The sequence below is a fragment of the Pituophis catenifer genome, unplaced genomic scaffold (assembly GCF_029215685.1).
Source record: "Pituophis catenifer annectens isolate HBS135680 unplaced genomic scaffold, rPitCat1.0.hap2 SCAF_4, whole genome shotgun sequence".
Lineage (NCBI taxonomy): Eukaryota > Metazoa > Chordata > Lepidosauria > Squamata > Colubridae > Pituophis > Pituophis catenifer.
Genome location: NW_027256884.1, coordinates 25,216,735 through 25,239,094, shown reverse-complemented (window position 1 = coordinate 25,239,094; position 22,360 = coordinate 25,216,735). Strand labels below are relative to the sequence as shown.

Below are 22,360 nucleotides of genomic sequence, written 5' to 3'. Positions count from 1 at the left end.
TCTCCATAGAAATATGTAACAATATTATTTGCATGCTACACATTATGTATTTGAGCTGAAGCTTTTTGAGTAAGAGGCAAACAAAGAGATTAAAAAACTCTTCTGTTATAGAATGATCTGGTAATTGAAATCCATGTGCTACCCCATTGCTTCCTAAGTTGTCACAGTTGGAATCAGCAATCGTTCTTCTCCCTATTTGAGATGGAGTTACATACGTCATGGCCTGCTAAAGGATTTAACATCTGTTTAACCTGTTAAACCAATGTTTGTATCAACGATCAGCTGTATCCCTGTCAAATTCTTTATGGATATTTTTCCTCCATTGATGCACACTGGTAATTTTTCTAAAGAAGTTCATCAAGATGAAGTTTGCCTTTGTTGTTAGTTGCGAAGTTGTGTCTGACCCATCACGACCCCATGGACAATGTTCCTCCAGGCCTTCCTGTCCTCTACCATCCCCCTGAGTCCATTTAAGCTCATGCCGACTGCTTCAGTGACTCCATCCAGACACCTCGTTCTCTGTCGTCCCCTTCTTCTTTTGCTCTCCATCTTTCCCAGCATTAGGCTCTTCTCCAGTGAGTCCTTCCTTCTCCTTAGGTGGCCAAAGTATTTGAGTATCATCTTCAGGACCTGGCCTTCTAAGGAGCAGTCAGGGTTGATCTCCTCTAGGATTGACTGGTTTGATTGCCTTGGTTCAAACAATGTTACAGGGAATACTATAAAAAAGAACAACTCTACAATTTTTAAAAAAATAATTCTGGATAGTCTGGAGCTACTCTATATGATTCCACTCACCTGAGTTATTATTGACAATTATACTGAATTTGTTACACTGAATAATGAAATTAGTAATTATAGAAGCTAAAAATTTAATTTCTTCCCACACAGATTGGATCCCTTCCTTATCTACAGCAGTTGGACATTGTACAACTAGGGATACGGTTGTAGGGAAAGGGAAAACTCTTTTTTAAAAAAAAAAGAATTATAGATCATCTAATTTATTTATAAAAATAAGGCAAACTAAAAAAACCTTTAAAAAAATCTAGAAATTCCAATTTCTACATGCACATTCTATTGTTATCTGAATCTCATACTTCATATTACTACAAAGTGTTCGTGATAGAAAAAGTAAAGATATGCTATTAAAATATTGGAAAAAATGAAGTATATACATATATATTTAGTATGAATGTGGCTAAAATTAGGGAGCACAAATCCTCTGATTCTGCTATATAAACCTAACTAAATTCTATTTCATATTTAGCCAAATTCTTACATAAAAGGAAATGTGTAAAACCTCTGCACTGGATAATCACAAGTTACAAGCTACAAAAATTGTTTTCTACACAATAATTTTTTAACAGATTTGAACCATAACATAGTGCATTGTAAAAATACAGCAATACAATGTAAAAATACAGCTCAATAATACAATCTATCTTATAAAAAGAATTACAATGATATGTGTACGGTACTGTAATGCTATAACCAATAGCAGTAATACTGAACAGATTAATGGAAATTAAAAGTACTGAACAATTGTCAGTGTTAAGTGCAGGATAAACACCAACTTTACTCCCTGTATAAATACTTCCATCTCAAAGTTTGAGAACATGACTTCATGTTGCCTAAATGACATCTAAGAATTTTGCCCACTTATTTTTAGCTTTACCATTTCATGTAACAGTTTTGATCCAAACTAAAACTCATACTATATAATCACTTATTAGATAACTTGATTAGTTAAGGCTTGGATCAAGGACTTAATAGACTAAAACAGCTAGAGGGACCAAGGTTGTGCACCTGTGAATTAATACGTAAAACAGAACTTTTGAAAATAATAGTCATCTGTAACCAGAAGACAATAAACTTGTCACGTTTTGTCACTTTGAAATGGGGTCCAAGTGAAGTGGCTGATACTATAACAATGTAATCCCTTGCAGGAAAAGATCAGCTTTAGGAGTATCTTCTGCTATATGGAGAAACTCCAGGTGAACTTTCCCTCACAATGCAAATCTATGTTTGTTTATTTAGAAGTAAATCCTACAACGCAGGTATCTAATCTCAAAAACTGAGGTATGAGCAAATGCATTTAAAAAACAAAAAATTAATTGTCCTATTTTCACTTTTCCATGCAAAGCATGAGACTGGTCCAAGACATTTTGTGTCTGAATAGAAAGTCATAATCTTTTTGTTTCTTCATGAAAGAAAGAATTGGCTATCCTCAAGGAGACTCCAAATATAATCCTCCGAGTGATACCTCACTCTACCAGGTTCATTAATGATAGTGGATCCTGCCACAATGTTAACCTTTTAGGGAAGCCTTCAATAATCTGTTTTCTTCTAGATTTTCTGGATTGCAGGACAACAGGTTGGAGTGGTTATTATACAGCCTCTTTGATAACTTAAAACAATATTATTTAATACTGATACTAAGCTTATGTCTGGGTTAACTAGCAGTATTAACACAAAAACTTCACTATTTGTGGAGCAGAACACCGTTGTATTTATCTCTCTGACTAATGAATGGTATCAATATTGGGACCAGCCCAGATTTTACTGTTTATTATTATAGCTTTCATTATGGCTTAATGGAATATTTACACAGATGCAATTAAATGTCTCATAAGGAAAAGTGAGGGATATACACTGGTGGTATTGAATCGGTTCTACCCGGTTCGGGCAAACCGGTAGCGGCAGCGGCGGGAGGCTCCGCCCACCTACCCGGATGTCATCACAGACACTCTGTGCATGCGCAGAAGTGGCACGTGCGCTCACATTTGCGAACCGGTAGCGAAGGTAAGTGAATACTGCTACTGGAGATCTACTACCAGATCTATAGCCAGTTTAAAAGATCAGGAGGATCCAAAGAACTAGGGAATTTCTTATTGCCTTTTCAAGGCAGATTTAGAGGAAGAAGAGGAAGAAATAATAGGGGGGAATCCCTGCTTTCCTTTTGAATGCAGGTCTGTCCATGTTTCTACACATGACTCAGACTAATACTGATGGTAGTTATTTCCTGTGACAGATGCGCTTGGTCTGCCATAGCAACAGCAATGCATCGTTAAAAATCTACAGAAAGAGCTATGTATTTCTCTTTGTCGAGGGAACAAAGATTTGAAATCTCGGTAGCGCTACCTGGTTAAAAAAAAGGGGGGAGACAGAATGAAATTCTATGTGCCGGCTGTTTAAATGTGATAAGAGAAAAAAATCTGTATTTTGCATAAATTAAGCAAATTTGCACAATTGTTTTAATTTTACGTCACTGGTTATTATTTTGCATAGTTCGGTCAGTTTGACCAACACTGGGAAAGGGCAAAGTAAGTCGGCAGGGGACTGAAAACTTATTCTATTGCCTTTCCTGCTTCTGGAACTTTATGCACACATTGTTGTGGCTCCGACCCCCGAGGCCGATTTATCGGAGGGAGAAGGCTCCGAACATGAAGGAGAGGAGTTGGCCAGGCCTCCCTCTCCAGGACCTTCCTCTCTGGCAATGCCTCAGGTGTCTCCTGTAGGAGAAGAGATTGGCCAGGAGCCAGATATCTCCTCACAGTTGGACAGTGAAGGAGATAAGTCTTGGCTGGATCCACGCCAGCGTCGGAGAGACAAGTGCATGCAACAGAAAAGGAGGCGTGCCAGAGATTAAGCTGAGTCACTGGACCACACCCCACAGGGGATATAAGGGGGTGAGGTGGCCATTCAGACTCTGTGATGGACAAAACTAACTACTATCAAGTCACATTGTATCTTTGGAAACAACATTATCTGCCTTGGATTGAATTACGGACTGGACTTGACAATTCTTGAACTGTGTATATCTTGTTTATGAGTAAAGTACTTGGCAAGCAGCTACTGGGTTGCTGCCAATCCTCTTATCGAAAGAATTGGTTGTCTGCCAGTTTATTTAACCCCCGGCTGTCTGTTTGTGTGCATGTGTGAGAGACGGGGACAGAACACACATTTGCTATAAGATTTAGAAATACTTTTCCCCAGAAAGAATAAAATAAAAGCCTGATATTTACACTATATTAATTCTAAAGCTGGTCTCATGTGTTGCACTCATGCCATACTAATGCTGCCTGTTTTTTTCATTGCTTGGTCCACCACAGCTTGTGACACACCATGCCAAAGGGTACTGCTTGTTTAAAGTAGGGCCTAGAAGCCACTCCTGGGTCTCTGATTACTTCCAGAAGGACTAAGTACACCATTGGGGATCACAAGCAGTGCAAGATTATCCCTAAAACCTTAAGTAGAGCAGGAGATGACCCAGATATTAATGGCTGATGGCCATTTTTCCAGCCTTTAAAAAGTTCATTTATCACTCCAGATGAAAATTTTACTTTAAAAAGTAATAATAAATTGCTTTAAGACTAATTATGACTCTTTAAGTTCCTTCATTAGTATGGGAAAAATTCTTACTGATTCTGTTTTATACCAGCATGATCCATGTCCTGGATGCACCGTGCTACAAACTGCACATTTCAGGTGGAATAAAATTTTACACTTGCATACCGTACTTACCTATGAAGTTTACAGGAAAGTAAAACTTCTTTTAAAAAATAATAGAGATAGGTGGTATTGCCCGAAACATAATCAACATACAATTCTATATTAAGAATTATTAATTGGGATCCTTGATGAATACAATTATTTCATGTAAAGATTCAAGAATGATTTGGCAATTACTGTTTGGAAGTATTTAAGTGCTTAAACAACTGCAGTTCCTCCCCAACCCCCCCAGCAACATTGACTCAAATGATTAGGAACACTGGGCATGGTTAAGATGTCAGTAAATATTTAGATTTCTGTGAGAATCTCAAACTTCCTTCCTAGATAGCTCAATTTCCTCTACTATGCAGAATCTGTTGTCTTCAGCTTAACTGTCCTCGTCTTTACAGCCTGGCAATATCCCGCAATAGCCGAGTCCAAGCTTTCTTGCTTAAGATGAGCTGTACTTGTTACTGGAGCGGAAATTGTCATATCCGTGGTCATTTGCTTTGAACTTTAAGCAGGACTGTTTCTCCTCCAGGGATAGCATGTCTTTGGAATGACACCAGCAACAAAGGCACGACTGTAAAGCAGAAGGATTCTTCATTAGAAAGGCTGTTTGTATGTGCATTTATACATTTGTCTAGCTCTTTAAGACAGTGGCCCTCAACTTTTGGGGCCCCAGGGACCGGTTCCTTGGTCAGAGGTTTTTCCGCGAACCGGAGGGGGCGTGGTTTCGCATGCTGCTTGCATCCCACAGATGGGGCTTTGCTTGTTTGCGCAGCCCGGTTGCTGGCATGCCACGGACCCCTGCCGGCCCACCATCTGGGGGGTCAGGGACCCCTGCTCTAAAATACAGAACCATTATTTGGCGGTTCTTTCACAGAAATCAGAACCTGAAAATTCCAAGGGAGTCAAGCAAGTAAGCAAACAATAAAAAAAAAATATCCACCCACCCACCCTGTCCAATCTTCACGACCATTTGATTATGAAAGAGCGGAGATGACACATATTCTTTCCAGAGTCTTTTTGCAGCTGCGTTTAAACTTTAACTTTAAAGTTTAAACTTTGAACAGCAACAGTCCTGACAGACAAGAGACATCTCTTTCTGATCTCTCATGGGGGTTCTTCACTTTCTCACAGCCCTTAACACAGATAGCCTGTCCTACATGAACTCTATATTCCTGTGAGTGTCATTTTCGTGGGCCTCTCAATAGTTACCAATATTGTTTATACTTGTGATGAAGGAGGACATTGTTTCTTTATGTATTTCTTTTTCTTCACTATATTTTCTTTCTTTTTCTTTCATTTTTTTTTCTTTTCTTTCTAATTTTCCTTTTTATCCTTTTAGGGTTTTTTTCAGTTTGGGTTAGTTTTTATCTTTTAATATGTAGTATTTAGTAACATTTACCAAAATAAGAAAGTATTGCCCTGAAAAGAACAAAATCTTATGGTATTATGTATTTTTGGTGTATTGAGAAAAACCCTTTTCAGAGATTTTACTGCACACTGTGTCTGTCATTCTTGTACAACATTTTTGTATTTTCCATACAAACAGACTCATAATCAAAAAGGCTCACATTTAGACCTCTCCCTGCAATGGCTGGTTATAATCCAAAGCACTGTTTCTACACAGAAAGGCATTATAAACAAGACTCTGAGCTTCTAAATGTTGATATTGTTCAGATAGGAAAGGACTAGAGGGTATCATTTTGTCATATTCAAACCTGTAATAAAGTTTCAGATTAATAGCAAAAACAAGAACATTTGATAAATTCCTTTTGCTTTATTCTACTTAGGGTAATCCAAGAGGAAATTATTCTACCTATTTAGCTTTCATTCTTTTCCAGCTTCATTCAAAGAAACTCTGGGTATTTTAGTTTTCTACTGAGATATAAATAAATTCATTCTTAGCAACCTCTACCTCCTCTACAGAAAGCTACTTGCTGAATGGAATACTTCAATTTCCTTTGGTTTACCCATAGCCAACTCAATCTTTTGCCAAACTTTGTCCATTAGGCAAGGAAATCACAAAACTCAATTATTCCAGATTCCAGTTAAAATAATAAAACTCATTATCAATCAGTAGCACAAAACACTGTATCCATTTCATCCTTATTTCAATATTGTGGACAATGTCCTGTAAACTACGGTGTATGGAAACATTAGGACAGTGGTGGGTTTCAAAATTTTTTACTACCAGTTCTGTGGGTGTGGCTTGGTGGGCATGGCATGGCTTGGTGGGCATTAAAATCTCCATTCCCACCCCACTCCAGGGAAAGGATACTGTAAAATCTCCATTCCCTCCCCAATCCAGGGGAAGGTTATTGCAAAATCCCAATTTCCTCCCGATCAGCTGGGACTCAGGAGGCAGAGAATAGATGGGGATGGGGCCAGTCAGAATTTTTACTACTGGTTCTCCAAACTACTCAAAATTTCTGCTACCGGTTCTCCAGAACTGGTCAGAACCTGCTGAAACCCACCTCTGATCTAGGACTTTTCTTGGACTGTGAATGAACAATTATTTAAACTTATAAGAGAATATAAAGTTTCAATGGGTATTGGAAATATTGGACATGTGAATTCTGCAGATCTAAGGAAGCTTCTCATTTATTTTCTACAGAAAAGCAACTTTTCCTTATTCTTGACCTCTATGATTCACTGTTGCACTCTGGTGAATGACCCACTTCTCTAGATTGCCTAATTGCAAAGAACATTTCTTCTGAAATAAAGCTTTTGTTTTTAGTTACTGTGACCGCTTGTGACTGAAAAATGGGCATTTTTTAAAAGACAGAATTAAATTTCTTCAGCAAGAGGTTTCATCTGATGCCATTCAGCTTCATTTGTAATACGATTTAATAAACAGATCTCACCTTAAAGCAGTTTTTGAATCTTTTGCTCACCAAATAGAGAGCAATTGGGTTGATGCAGGAATTCAAAGATGCCATATTGATTCCAATGTAGTTCATCACCAGCAAAAACCTGTACCCAAAACCGAAAGATTGAAGGTTTATTATAATAAGGATTACTTGATGACCAAGGCAACATAATGTTGTAACACAGATATAGTAGGTTTTTGGGGGGAATGACTCTGGAATCCCAAATGCTCCCTTGATCATGAAACACAGCGAGTAAATTGTGACTTTGTTGTGAAAATAACAAGAAGTAGGGAAAGGTCAAAACTGGTGAAGTGTTGTGATCTTTTGCACGTGCAGGCAAAACAGAAGGTTTTGTTAGGAATTGCTTTTGTGGGAAAGCAGCATCAGAAAAAGTAAATGTAAAGGGCTATCTTTTAAGCAATCATCTGATTGAACTCTTCCTGTTTGGAAGAAAACTGATTCCATCATTAGTGAAAGTAAATTTATGGATCAGTACATAACCAGTTTCAATGGAAAGGAAACACTTAGAGAAGCAACCTTTCAGAAGATACTATCTTGAGGGCTCCAAGATGCATTCCTGCCCTGAATAGGTAAGGGGATTCATAATTCCTAAAAGTTCTTAAAGCATTCAATGGTCTTTAAGAAAATCCAGGGAAGAGAAGGGTTTTCCAGCCTTTTATGTAAAAGCACATTGCATTCCTACACGTACTGTCTCAACCTTATTTAAAAAGTTCTATCCTTGTGCTTATTATTCAGGAATCTTCCAGGAATCAATTGCATCTGTGTATATCTTCCAGACAGTTCTTTATAACATTGGCAAGATCTGACCACTAATACTAGAATGAAATACTAACAAGTATATATAATGTCCCAGATGGAGTAGTGAGCAATAGTAGAAGATATATTAGAAGCATATATCATGTCCTCTTTAGGAGAACAGATGGGAATTTAAGATCAGCTAGAACCATAAAGAAGCATCTCCTATAGGAAACGCAGGGAACTATTGACATTCAATATGATGTTACACTGATTATTTTTCGTCCTGAACTTTAAAGGATTTTCTTTTGATTTAAGAGAAAATAATTTTTCTAAAGTCAGATTTTAACACAGCATTAAGTTAACTTATTTTTGACAGAACTTCAGTCCCGTTGGGAATCCTGCATGTTTTGCAGTGATTACATACAGCTGATAGAGCACAAAATCTGGCTCTGCAGCATCATTTCAAGCTGTAACAGTCTTACCTGAAAAGATCACACCTGTCTGGGCTGCGGGGATCATAGAGCGCAAACTTCAATATGCTACTAAGATTAAGAGGCAGCCAGCACAATGCGAAAACAACCACTAAACAGAATACTGTTTTGGCTACTTCACGTCTCTGAAAGCAAAGAAACACACAATTGGGAATAAAGGTAAATAAACAGTTGACTATATTAACGGCTATTAATGGTTTCTGGTTTGTTACAGAACTTAAGTCCTCAACTTACAACAGTTCATTTAGTGACCGCTCAAAGTTACAATGGCTCTGATAAAAGGTAATTTATGACTGTTTTTCACACTAATGACTATTGCGGCATTCCCAGGGTCATGTGATCAAAATTCAGACCCTTGGCAACTGACTCATATTTATGACAATTGCAGTGTCCCGAGCTCATGTGATTCCCTTTTGCGACCTTCTGACAAGCAGTCAATGGGGAAACCCATTGGATTCACTTAACAATGGTGTTACTAATTTAACAACTGAAGTGATTCATTTAACAAATGTGGCGAGAAAGGTCATAAAATGGGGCACAATTCACACAAGTGTCTCACTTAGCTACTGTTTATTTTGTATCATTATAGGAAATGGCAATGGTTCTGGAGGAAATTTGGGAAGGGAACTTTATTAAAAATGTATTTTGTTTAAGTTTTAACTTTAATTTTGTTTGAAACTGTACCCATGATACCAGTATTATACACCTTTCAAATAAGACAGAGGTTTCATTTCTGCTTTTACCTGTTTCAGGTGGTCATTTAATGCTATCTGCATCCCACTCTTCTTCCTTAACATCTCACAGGTCATCAGAGTGTAGAAAAGAGCAGTGATTAACAGTGGCAAACAGAAATAAAAGCTAAAAATCCACCAGTCTTTAGCTACCTGGTAAAACTGAGAGAAGGGAGAGGGAGGGAAGAGAAAAAAAATCAGAAGGGTTAAGACATTGTTTTGTAATTGGCGGTAAAGGATATATGCAAATTAGCAATTGACAAAACACTGAATGCCAAGGGATCAGTGCTAAGAAAAAAAGTAGATCTATCAATAAAATGGAGCTCCATGAACTTACCAGAAACTCAAAGCAACAATGGTGTCCAGTCATCCTGGAGGAAGTTTTTCACCATGATATACCAGTAGAATCCTTCTTATTCCTGCAATCATTTTCGATTAGAATTTTGTCAGCTTCTTTCCACTAGTCTTTCCATTTTTTGATCCTGGTCAACTAGCTGGAGTACTAGTTGGAAAGGATCTTGGAAGACTTCTAGTCCAAACTCCTGCTCAAGCAGGAGACCCTGGCCTAAACCATTTCAGACAAGTGGCTGTCCAGGAACCTATTTGATGCGGAATGTCTGTGAAGATTATCAGTCACCCAGGTCATAGTTGCCCCAAAGATGCTTTTTTTTCTTCAAAAGGCAGCTGGACTGTTTTTTCCTTGAAGAAGAAGAAGAAAATGTTTCGCTTCTCATCCAAGAAGCTTCATCAGTTCTGATGGGAGCAGGGCAGAGATGGAAGGATAGATACTAACAGTTGAGACTGGATGGTGGAGGGATGGAATGATAAGTTCTGATAGGATGGTGGGGGGATGGAAGGATTGACCACTTGGGGGTTATCTTTGCCCTCAGGGTCACCTGAATCAGGATGCAATTGGTCGTGGAATCTTCTTGGAACTGCTACAAGGACTGCATTGTAAATTGGAGATAGATGGTGTCATATTCCTCCTTCTCTCTTCAGGGATGAGTGTTCAATTCTAACATACATGGATTCTTTTACCCCTCTTTCAGTGGTTCTCTATCCAAAATGTGGACTTTGCTGTCTTCAAAAGAGTGATCTTTATCTTTCAAATGCAGATAGACCACTGAATCTTGTCCTGATGGGTTTGATCTCCTATGTTGTGCCATGCACTTGTGAAGTGGTTGTTTTGTTTCACCAATGCACATGTCTCGCTGCATTGTATTGTATATATCACATTGCTCAGGTTGTATCTGTGGGTTTTATCTTTGGGGTGGACAAGCTTCTGCCTTAGTCTATTCTTGGGTTTAAAGTGTAGGTGTATGTTGTGTTGGTTGAAAATCCTCCTGAGCTTTTCAGATATCCCTGCCACGTACGGAATGACAACATTGCTACGTTTGTTGTTCTCTTCTTTGTCTGTAATGTTGGAGGGGTTTTTTGGATTTGATAAAGGCCCAGTTAGGATAATCACAAGTTCTGAGGGATTCCTTGAATATTGAGAGGACAGGAATTTTAAATGGAAAGAATTGGGCTACTTTAAACAAAATGAATAAATTGGATTTTATATTTTTAAGATGAAATTTTAAGATTAAAAAAAGAGTTATGCTTAAAAATTTGAAAAACCACAATTTCTCTTATTTACTCATATTCATGGAATTGATGTATTATTACATGTCTAATGTCTCTGAATCCCTTCAGACATTTTTCTTATTTGAACGGAAGAATATAAACAAATAAATAAATTCAATTCAGGCAATGGAGACTACATGTTTTCGATTTGATTCCAAAAAGGTGACTTAAAGCACATGGAAGTCCAACTGTAGCATATGCCTCCTACTATTTAAAACAGTCATGTCTTCTTCCAGGACTAACCAAAATACTTATTTGCAACTAAATCCTAAACATTACACAGCACTAATATTTAATTACAGAAATAGATGATTGCATGTTACCTTCATAAAAGATGATTCTTGGTGGGGATTAAGTAAACAAGTAGACAGCCTCTGCCCTCTGTATGATGTAGTAACAACATCAAAGCCTATAGCTTCAGGAATAGCTACAACAAAGGACACAACCCAGATCAAAACAATTTCAATTGCTGTCCATTTTGGTACGCCAATTCCTTTGATACGGCTCCATGAAGCAACAGCTCGATATCTAAATATAAAAAAGAGATCCTGGTCAGTTTAATGTAGTGCTCTGTGGATATTTTGCACCAGAAATGCTATAATTCTGGGCCATTGATTACATTATATGTGGCAGATAAACAATAAACCAGATCATTTGGGAAGAACCATTATTTAGAAGATGTATCTCTTCAGATGTTGGTGAATTCCCATTCTGTGAACTCTGGTCAGCATGGACAATGGTGAAAGATGACAGCAGATGGAATTCAGAAATATCTGTAGGATGGCAGATTGCCCACTGCTCATGCTGGTATATGCTATAGTATATCGGGGTAACATTTTGTTCTTTTCGACTGATGTGAGGGACCATCAATTTTGGCTTCTTCCCCCCCCCTTTTTTTTATATAGGTTTAGTTCAACTTTACTATGTCACAATGCAAGCCACATCAAACACTTGGGATGTGGGTTTTTCTCTATGCCAAGGTTGTGCTCAGGTACGGGAAGAGGTCATACTAAACAGAAAAGAATTGTATTTTATTCTCCATTCATGGAATTTTGAACTTCCACTTCTACTGAAGTAGCAGACGAATATCCTATTACTGCAGCAGTAGCTGAAGAAGGCACAGAGCTTTGAGAGAGAGATGAAAGTAATTTTGCTAATCCAGGCTGTCCATTGTTAAATCCTAGCAGGCTCTGAGCAATTCCTTTATCTATCCTGATGCTCCCCTTTATCTCCAACTCTATAACTAGGGTGATCAGAGAGCTGAGGCATGACCGTGAAGGCCATAAAGCCTGAGAATTATATACTGATAGCTTGGAATGACAATTAAGGGACCAGGAAAGGAATTAGGAAGAGAATCAAACTGGCTCTGGAATATGGAATACTAAAATCAAGATATATTTCATGCTCAACATAAAATGTACCATAAAAATACCATCTCTGTGATTGTTTACTGTATGTTTATATCACATGGATTGCTTTCATTAGACTGAGATGAGCAAGGCCCCCTCTGCCATTTTCCCTACTATTTGGGTGGGGTATGACAACTTCCAGTTTGTCAGAGGTGCTCCAATTAGCAAAAGCTTTTCAAATCTCATCAGAGGCCAAACAAGTCTTTCCTTGGTAGTAGTTCTACAGTTGGCAAAAAATACTTTTATTTAAAAAATGGTTGAAATTACTTAAATAGATAACAGCATTCATCTCCAAGTCCAATGGACAAAGTTACAAATATTTACAGTATGTAGTAGTTAGTGAAATAAATGGAAGGGAAGAATGCACTACCAATATTTTCCATAATGCTCTTATTTATGTTTTATTAGCAGGTTTTTTTAATCCTCTATTTACTTTGGGATCTTTATTTTCGTGTGAGTTCTATTTCAATAATTTCTCAAAGCTTATTTTTCCAAACAAACAGCATTTGTAGAAACGTATTGAATCTCCAGGGAGAAAATGGGAAGATTAGGAAGTTTATAAATATTCCATTCTCATGTTTGTTATTTCTAATTAATACTGAAGATTATCTCTTCCTTTTTTAATTCCACACCCCCATTTATTTCTTAAGGTCCCTTTGTTAGTGTGCATCTACGTATTCTGTGTCTTAATATTTCACTTCCAATACGTCATTTAAAAAAGACAAAAAGAACTGTTTTCTCACCTATCAATACTGAGAGCACATAAACTTAACACTATGATGCCGACAGACGTCTTTTGAAAGAAGGGGAATAATTTACACAATTCAACTCCAAAAGGCCATTTTGCTGCGTGAAGCTGTGGAGAGAAAAAGATATGCTTAGCATTTCAAACTTTAGAATAGAAAGACAACACATGCTAAACTAATCTTATGCTAAAAATTACCAATTCTTGGAAGCTTAACCTTGGCATCTGAAAACAAGGAAATCATTTTTGAAGTCTAGAAGATACTATTTTTTCTTAAAACATCACCAGCTGTTTAGAATTACTCTTTTGCAGTGCATGAATTAGGCTTAATCTGGAAAGATCTATTCATACAACCATCACTGGGATTTACATTAATCTCAATATCTCTATCACAAATTTGGATGGTGGAAAAAAATTCATAATGTTTTGGAAGACATCTGCATCTATCAATATGAGGTCATCCATTGCTATGGGAGGAAAGTGCACTGGCCCAGTGTACTTAACTTCCTCCTTTGGCTTTTGAAAAATAATGTAATAGCATTCTCAGATGGCTCTTCACTAAGAAAGAGGAAGACAGAGGTAGGACTGATTCTGGAAAGCTACCGTATTTTCCGGCGTATAAGACGACTGGGCGTATAAGACGACCCCCTACTTTTCCTGTTAAAATATAGGGTTTGGGCTATACTCGCCGTATAAGACTACCCCTCTTCCAACGCACACCAAATAAAAATTAAAAAACATCAGATTTGATTTCAATATGGTAATTTTAATTCAAATGCTTATGACACGCAGGTACTTAGCAGGAAAACTGTCACTTATAAACATAAGGCTATTTGTCATCAAACATGTCAACATAAAACAGTGCAATTGGATTAAACTTTTCCTAATTCACTCTAAAGCTGAAAGGAAGGATAAGACAATAAACCCATGGGAGCTGCCATGCTGTTTGTTTTCTAAGCTGTCAACCAAACTGGAACTGATTATGATAGGAGGAAGATAACAAACAATAGAGAGCCAGTGCCGGGCAAGTCCCTGGCGAGTCAGTAACGCCCATCATAACTGCAAGCTATTTTTACAGGTTTTGCTGGCGTGACAGTTTCCCTTTAAAAGCCTTCAAAATCCTTCTGTTCGTCATCTGATATCATAAGTACATCAAGGACATCTTGTGATACATTTGTAAGGCAGTCATCATATGGATCTAATTCCGTATCAGATGGTGTGGTCTCAGCTTCGGCTTCCTCTTCATCTTGCCACAAGTAGTCGTCCTCCATACCATCTAATGAATTTGATATGCCACACTTCTTGAAAGACTTGATTACTGTTTCTGCATCAATATCATTCCAGGCTTTTATGACAAACTTGCACAAAACATCCAACTGTGGAGCACGCATGTTTCCTCCTTTTGTGAATGACTTTTCACCGCTAACCATCCACTCATTCCACTGTTCTCGAATGCGATCTTTAAATGGCTTGTTTAGGCACACATCCAGTGGCTGTACCAACGATGTCAATCCTGCAGGAATAACTGCCGCATCTGTGTTTATTCTTGCAAGCCTTTGCTTGGTGCTGGGAGTTAAATGAGCCCTGAACATATCCCACACCAGTAGACTACGTTTTTGAATAAGTCCACCTGGTCGCCTGCTCCATATATTATCAAGCCATAGCTTTACCCCTTCTTCATCCATCCAGCCTTTTTCATTCACATGTACAAAACAACCAACAGGGAACTTTAGTTTCGGCATTGTTTTTCTTTTAAAAATAATCATTGGTCTCAGTTTGGAGCCATCAGCTGTGCATGCTAGTACCACTGTAAAACTGGACTTCTCATGTCCTGTTGTTTTAATTAAAATTGTTTTTTCACCTTTTGGATGGACAGTTTTATTTCCAATCATATCAAAATTCATTGGAGTTTCATCCATATTTCCGATACTACTTAACGCATAGCCATGTTTCTTGTGCTGTTTTATTACATATCGATGGAAACTATTTACTTTGGCATCAAGATCTGCAGGTAATTTTTGTGCAATTTTTGTCTTTTGCCTCAGAACCAAATTATGCCTTTCCAAGAATCTAGTACACCAGGATACAGTGGCCTTAAATCTGTTGCTGTGATCTGGGTTAGATTTGGCCCACTGAAGTGCAAACAAACGTATTTTATTTCGTGTAACTACATAACCATTTTGGCGATGCTCATTCACCATGTCTGCTACATGTTTTTCGAGTTCTGGCCAATGTGGGGTGCCTCTTCTTAATGCACACTTACCCCTTGGCATACTCTTTAATGCTTTTACATTTGCTTTCCAGTCCCAAACCATCTTTTCTGTTACTCCATATTGTCTTGCAGCAGCACAGTTATTATGTTCCATGGCAAAGTTTACAACTTTAAGTTTAAAACTGGCTTCATATTTCTTTCTTCTTGCTGGTGGAGCCATGATGGGGTCTTGATTGTTATATTTGTATACTATACTGTATGTACTGTTGCTGTACTGTATGTATTGTTGCTGTACTGTAGAGAAAGGTAATGGGCTATGCTACGTGTAGTGGCAAGAGGGCTATTTTGTACCAGGTTTTTTTCCTTCACCCATGCAGCCTTGTCGAGATGGAGCTTCTCATAATGGAGACGCAGAGCCAGGTGTGCAAGGCGCTGGCCCAGGTCGACCGCGGCGCCGCTTTCACCGTGGACTGCTGGGAAAGGAAGGAAGGTGACCCGAATTCCGGGGTAGAGTGGGGAAGCGTTCCTTTCTCGTGGGCCCCTCTTGTAGGTTGGAACTAATTCGGAGTACAGCTTCCCCTCAATGTTGCCGGCGCTCCCAAAGTGTCATCGGTCAGCGCCAGCAACTCAGATTCGGGTACCCGGCGTATAAGACGACCCCCGACTTTTGAGATGATTTTCGTGGGTTAAAAAGTCGTCTTATATGCCGGAAAATACGGTAATCCTAAATTCTGAGTTTTGGCAGAACCAAACACTATAGCTTTTCATTCTCCATCCATGGATTCTTTTTCTGCAGATACAAATATCTGGCTTCCCAGCACCAGCAAAAGATCATAATGATTCCAAGGGCAGAGGGATAGAGGACTATTAGGTGGCTTAAAAACCAAGCTGAGAGTAATGGCCAACCCCATTTATTGTTCCTGAATAGTGCATGTTCTGCAACCAGCTATGAGTAGCGCTAACTCCAGGCTGGAATGGGACAACTTGCTACAGCCAACTCACCATGGGACAACTTGCCATGGCCAACTTACCACAAGGCAACTTGCTGCAGGACAATTCAATTTAATTATATAAAATAATTAAAAACATATTTTAATTTTGGTCGTTCACAGTTCATTTTGTCCCTCTTTTGGCTTCCTTTCTTTAATGATTCTACTCCACTATTTCTTTGATATTGCAACTCTTGTAACTCTTGTTCTGTGGTGAGTTGGCTGTGGTGAGTTGGCCGTGGTGAGTTGGCCGTGGTGAGTTGGCCGTGGTGAGTTGGCCGTGGTGAGTTGGCCGTGGTGAGTTGGCCGTGGTGAGTTGGCCGTGGTGAGTTGGCTGTGGTGAGTTGGCTGTGGTGAGTTGGCTGTGGTGAGTTGGCCATGGTGAGTTGGCTGTGGTGAGTTGGCTGCGGCAAGTTGTTGCAGACCCGACTCAAGCTATGTAGTGAAGTGCTTTGCAACTGAAAGGAAAGACTGATAGGGAGCATGCAAGGACAGCCATGTAATATTTGGCAGCAACTTCTTTAATTAAACATTTCCTAGGAATATATTGCAGCATGCGATGTGGTTCCATTACTCCTACTTACATCTGCTTTGTAGAGTTGCCAGCAGATGCAACATGAGTGTTTCATGTGCTCCAAATACCTTTACTCCTTCATATCTAAAATATTGCATAGTTAGTACCTAATGAAGATTGAGTTCTAGTCCCACCTCAGGCATGAAAGGTGGCTGGATGATCTTGGGCCAGTCACTCTTTCTCAACCCATCGAGTTGGCCATGCCCAGTGTGGCTCCCAGTGTTTTCTTTTCTGTGGGAAACGGGTCCAAATGGCTCTTTGAGTATTTAAGGTTGCAGACCCCTGTCCTATGCTAACTGGAGGTTATAGAAGTTGACATTGAATACCTTTGAAGAACATCAAATTGGGGAAAATTCTTTTAAGAGTTTTCTGGCTGAAGCTTTAATAAAAGGAGGATAAAATGAGGTAAGCATATTTTCACGATCCAAGTATGAATTAGATTAAATGATCAAACAAGATGAACCAAGCTCAGGTAGATGTAATGACTTAAGAAAAAACATTAATAGTACTTTTCAATCACAACATCCTTATCATCCTGATAGAATCAACAGAGAGAGGATGTTTGGACTTAGCAAACAGAGATGGCAAATATCAAAGGTGTAGTCACAGTGATCCTGACATTGCTAAAATATATTAGGATTGTGTGGTACTTCAAAGCATAAAGGGATGTGAACAAACTTTTCTGCAACTTTTAAAATCAACTGCTGCTTATCACAAACCATGCAGCTGTTCTGACCAGCTCCTACTGTATGTCATCCCAGAAAGCATCATAACTACTTTAAAGATTTGCAGACAAATATCACGGTTACTGTCCAGATGCTCTGAAACACCATTTTTAAAATTCAGTCTGAAATATTGTACAGCCCTAAAGGACCCAATAGTCACCTAATATTTTTGGCTTCTGGTAGATTGGCTTATGCCATACAGTACAGTGGTATAGCCCATACCAGTTTCCCTTCAGTTGGGTTTCCAAAACTGCACAAAGTAATGAGATCACACGCTGATCTATCTTTGTGTACAGGTAGTCCTTGACTCATGACCACAATGAAGCCCAAAATTTATGTTGCTGAGCAAGGAAGTTGTTATGTGAATTTTGCCCCATTGTATGATCTTTTTTCCACAATTGTTAAACGAATCACTGGAGTTGTTAAGCAAATCATATAGTCATTAAAATGAATCCAGCTTCCATCATTGACTTTGTTTGTCGGAAGCCAGCCCTGGGACAGTGGAACTGTCATAAATATATATGCCAGTTGCCATCTGCCTGATTTTTGACCGTGTGATCACGGGGATGCTGCAATGGCCATAAGTATGAAAACTGATCATGTCATTTTTTAAAATGCCATTGTAACGTTGAATGCTCCTTAAATGAATGGTTGTAAGTCAAAGACTACCTGTACTGTATTCACGTCATAGGCTATATAAATATGTCATGAAGAGCAAACAAATAGTCACAATTTTTTTTATAAATGCTTGGAGGAGGTACAAGAATAATTTGAAAAAATAGAGCAGTGACATTACTCTAAATATATGTAAAAGTTGCCATATACTTTTATAAATATCACCTGAATGCTAACCATCAGCATTGATCTATACAGATGTGAGACAGCAGATTTAATTGATGTAGGAACAATAAAGCAGGGAAATCTGAGCTTTTTAATCACGAGGACCCAGATTGTTGGGGGGCAATATGCTGATTCTATAAACCACTCAGAGAGGTCTGTAAAGCACTGTGAAGTAGTATATAAGTCTAAGTGCTATTGCTATTATTAATCTATCATTTTATGAAGGCTTTAGCAAGAATGTAACATAAATACAAGATGCAAGCTAGCATTGCAAAATGTGGTATTTTGTAATTGCATGCCTTCTAATCCACAAAAAATAAGCAACTACCACTTATCAAACTTTTCAGGAAGAGCAGCCAATGGCCCATTTGGCCTAGAGCTGCTTCATCAAATGTTGCACTCTTAATTTGCAGTCCGACTCAGATATTTGCATAAAATATCACCTTGCCACCCTAGACTGAAATGCACGGTCACAAACTAAGCCAGAGATCAAAATCTAGTGAGAGACAGACATGAACGAAAATGGAACACAGGCATAATCACTATTAGTAGGTATAGGATAGGGAATATTTGGCAGCAGCCACGCAGAAAAAAACCCCTTAATTCCAGACAAATTTTGCTAAAGCCATGAATCTATTCTAGAGGACGGAAGGGCTTTGATAAACAGATACCAGGCTGTTAAAGGCAAAATGCAGAAGTCACAGAGATAGGAGATATGAGGAACTGATAGCCAATACACTTATCTAGATGGGAGCAAGAGAAAATAGAAGATTTAAGAGCTTTGAAATCCCCTGAAGTCAACTAAGGCTTCAAACTGAATAGTGACAAATACTAGTTTCCTAGTGAATGTAGCTTAGTTTAAAATGACTATTAATTTGAATTTTTAGGAGTACTGTAAGCTGTCCCACTTGTTTTAGGTGTAGAGGCATATGCCTTTCAGAATTTGAGTTTGGAATTGAGCTTTTTTGAGATTTTGCTGTGACCAAAAAATAAAAAATAAAAAAATCACAGCAGCTTGAAAGAAAGGAAAACATAAAATCTTTCAAAACTGAACAAAGAGTACAAATAGCTCTAGGAAAGGCTGCAGTAAACAGGCAGTCAGAATCAGTTACAACCCGCCAAATGATGGAGGGAGCGGGGAGGAAATCTGTCTTAAAATTCTTTCAAGGTAAGTGATTAATAGATGGCTCAGTTGATAGCTCCCCTAGTAAACTCATAAAACCTGGAAGGCACCACATTAAGGGAAGGTTGCTTTGACATAGACTAGAACAGAGGTCTTCAAACTTGGCAGCTTTAAGACTTGTGGACTTCAACTCCCAGAAGTTATGCTGGATTGAGAATTCTGGGATTTGAAGTCCACAAGTCTTAAAGCTGCCAAGTTTGAAGACCTCTGGACTAGAAGAATTTATGTGTCTCCAGATACGACTGAATCAGGGGTGAAATCCAGCAGGTTCTGACAGGTTCTGGAGAACCAGTACCAGAAATTTTGAGTAGTTTGGAGAACCGGCAAATACCACCTCTGGCTGGTCCCAGAGTGGGGTGGGAATGGAGATTTTGCAATATCCTTCCCCCAGAACTGGGGAGGGAATGGGAATTTTGCAGTATCCTTCCCCTGGAGTGGGGTGGGAATGGAGATTTTGCAGTATCCTTCCCCTGCCAGGCCCACCAAGCCACGTCCACCAAGCCACACCACTCCCACCAAGCCACGCTCACAGAACCGGTAGTAAAAAAAATTGGATTTCACCACTGAATCCTAACTCCTATAACCTAAGCTAGTTTAACTAGCTGGTGAGAAAAGATGCTAGACATTGTGATTAAGCAACTTGAGAGGACTCAAACCCAAATAATATCATAGCATTCGGTACTTTCTAGTTGGCCCTGTTAACTTGGTATAAAACAAGCCCCATGACTTTTGTACCTTGGAAACTAATTTCCATCAGAGGGAGGGTTTTTACTAGAGGAGGCTAGACTTGACTATTTATGTGCAGTTCCCAAAGTTTATCTAAGGCATCTTTGTAGCATTTTAAATAGCATTTTAAATGTGAGATAATGTACACTGAAATTCCCCATTATAGAAAGAAAACTTTATATTATTGGTCCTTATTTCTTTAGACTTTCAAGGATTTCATATTGTTCTTTAATACTCCACCTTTGAGGTATTATTATTCTTATTATTTGTGCAACTTGGTTCTTGGTTTTCTCACTGATAGACCCCAGTATGTGCAAGTTGGGACTAATATTTCTAGCACCATGTTTTTTAGCACAGGTTCTCCTCAGGGCTGTGTCCTAAGTCCACTATTGTTCACCTTGCTGACCCATGACTGTTGTGCAAGGTTTGCTACCAACCATATTGTGAAGCATGCAGATGATACAACAGTGGTGGCCTTATTCAGGAAGATTTTGAGTGAAATAGGCACAGCAGTGCCTGAATTTTCTGCATCGTATGAGAAGAGCCCATCTTCCTTCCCTTATCCTTACCGCTTTCTATAGAGGGACGATTGAAAGTATCCTGTCGTATTGTATTACTGTGTGGTTTGGGGGTATTACCGTCTCTTATTACAGGGGTGAAATGCTCCCGGTTTGGACCGGATCGCCCATCCGGTAGCGATGGACACAGGTGATTCAGAGAAGCGGTAGCAAAAATCCCTGGGCCCCTCCCCCCATGCCCAGCTGAGCCACACAATCATCAGAGGCTTTTTTTTTTTACTTTTAAAAGCATTTTTTCTACCACCTCTTCCACCAAAAAAATGCTTTTAAAAGTAAAAAAAAAAAAAAGCCTCTGATGATTGCACGGCTCAGCTGGGATCCTCAAAGGCTTTTTGAGATCCCAGCTGAGCCTCTCTGGTCAGGCAACTCAGCTTGGATCATCAGAGGCATTTTAAAAAAACCCTTTTTTCTTCTAAAAGGCTCTGACATCCAAGATGAGTTGCCTGATCATCAGAGGCATTTAAAAGAAAAAAAAAAGCCTCTGCCGATCAGGCAACTCAGCTGGGATCGTCAGAGCCTTTTGAAAGCATTTTTTTTACCTGAAGAGGTTGTAGAAAAAATGCTTTTAAAACTAAAACAAAAAAAAAATGGCCACACCCACCCAGTCACATTCACATTACCCCCCCCCCAAGCCAGGCCCACAGAACCGGTAGTACCTAATTTTAGATTTCACCACTGTCTTATTAGTATTGCAATTAAAAAAAAAAATCTCTTGGATCCCAGCTTGCCATCATCCCTTACCTTATACAAATTGATGGGAATGTCGATGAGGATGAGCAGCAGGTCCCCCAGAGCCAGGCTGGCGATGAGGATGTTGGGGCCGTTCCTCATGCATTTGTTCTTGTAGATGATCCGGAGCAAGGTGGAGTTGCCGATGATGCCCAGCACAAAGACCAGGCAACCGATCACCGTGTTGATGTATTTGAAAGTATTCTTGATCTCCGTCTTGCTGCGGCACATCGGGTAAACAGGGGGAGCCCCGCCAGGCGATCCCGGGCTAGAGGCGTTGGAACCCCCGAAGTTTTCCTCCGCCTCAGCTGCCACGGGAACCGCGCTGGTCCAGGAGGAGGCAGCCAGGCTCTGCGCGGTGATGTCGGCCAGGCGCGGCGAAGAGTTGCCCAGCTCCAGCGCTCGGGTGCCGCCCGCGCAGTACACTAGGACCGCCGAGATCCAGAAGCCCCACAGGATGCGCCCAGCCATGATCGCAGGGCAGCTCCGACAGAAGGAAGCGCAGCGAAGCTAGGACGGAGGGTGGAGGTGGGTGGGAAACCCTATGAGAGAAAAAACCCACCCGTAGGATAAGGCGCAGCTGCTAAGGATCCCCTCGCTTCGGCTGGCAGCGGGGTCCTCCAGCGGCTAATCGCAGCCAAGCCGGAGCACGTGCGCCCAGCCGGAGCCAGCGAGC

The 22,360-nt window shown here is 39.5% G+C and overlaps 1 protein-coding gene across 1 annotated transcript; it reads right to left on the bottom strand.

The window, feature by feature from the left end:
- Positions 1 to 1,412: 1,412 nt before the first annotated feature.
- LOC139316387 (endothelin receptor type B-like) lies at positions 1,413 to 22,155 on the bottom strand. The gene is made up of 7 exons (XM_070943085.1): positions 21,697 to 22,155; positions 13,127 to 13,239; positions 11,298 to 11,502; positions 9,361 to 9,510; positions 8,609 to 8,742; positions 7,362 to 7,470; positions 1,413 to 5,071 (listed from the first exon to the last, which is right to left on the bottom strand). Exons 1-7 carry the CDS (start codon positions 22,153 to 22,155, stop codon positions 4,940 to 4,942), a joined length of 1,302 nt encoding a protein of 433 aa, XP_070799186.1. The 3' UTR covers positions 1,413 to 4,939.
- Between the last annotated feature and the right edge of the window lie 205 nt (positions 22,156 to 22,360).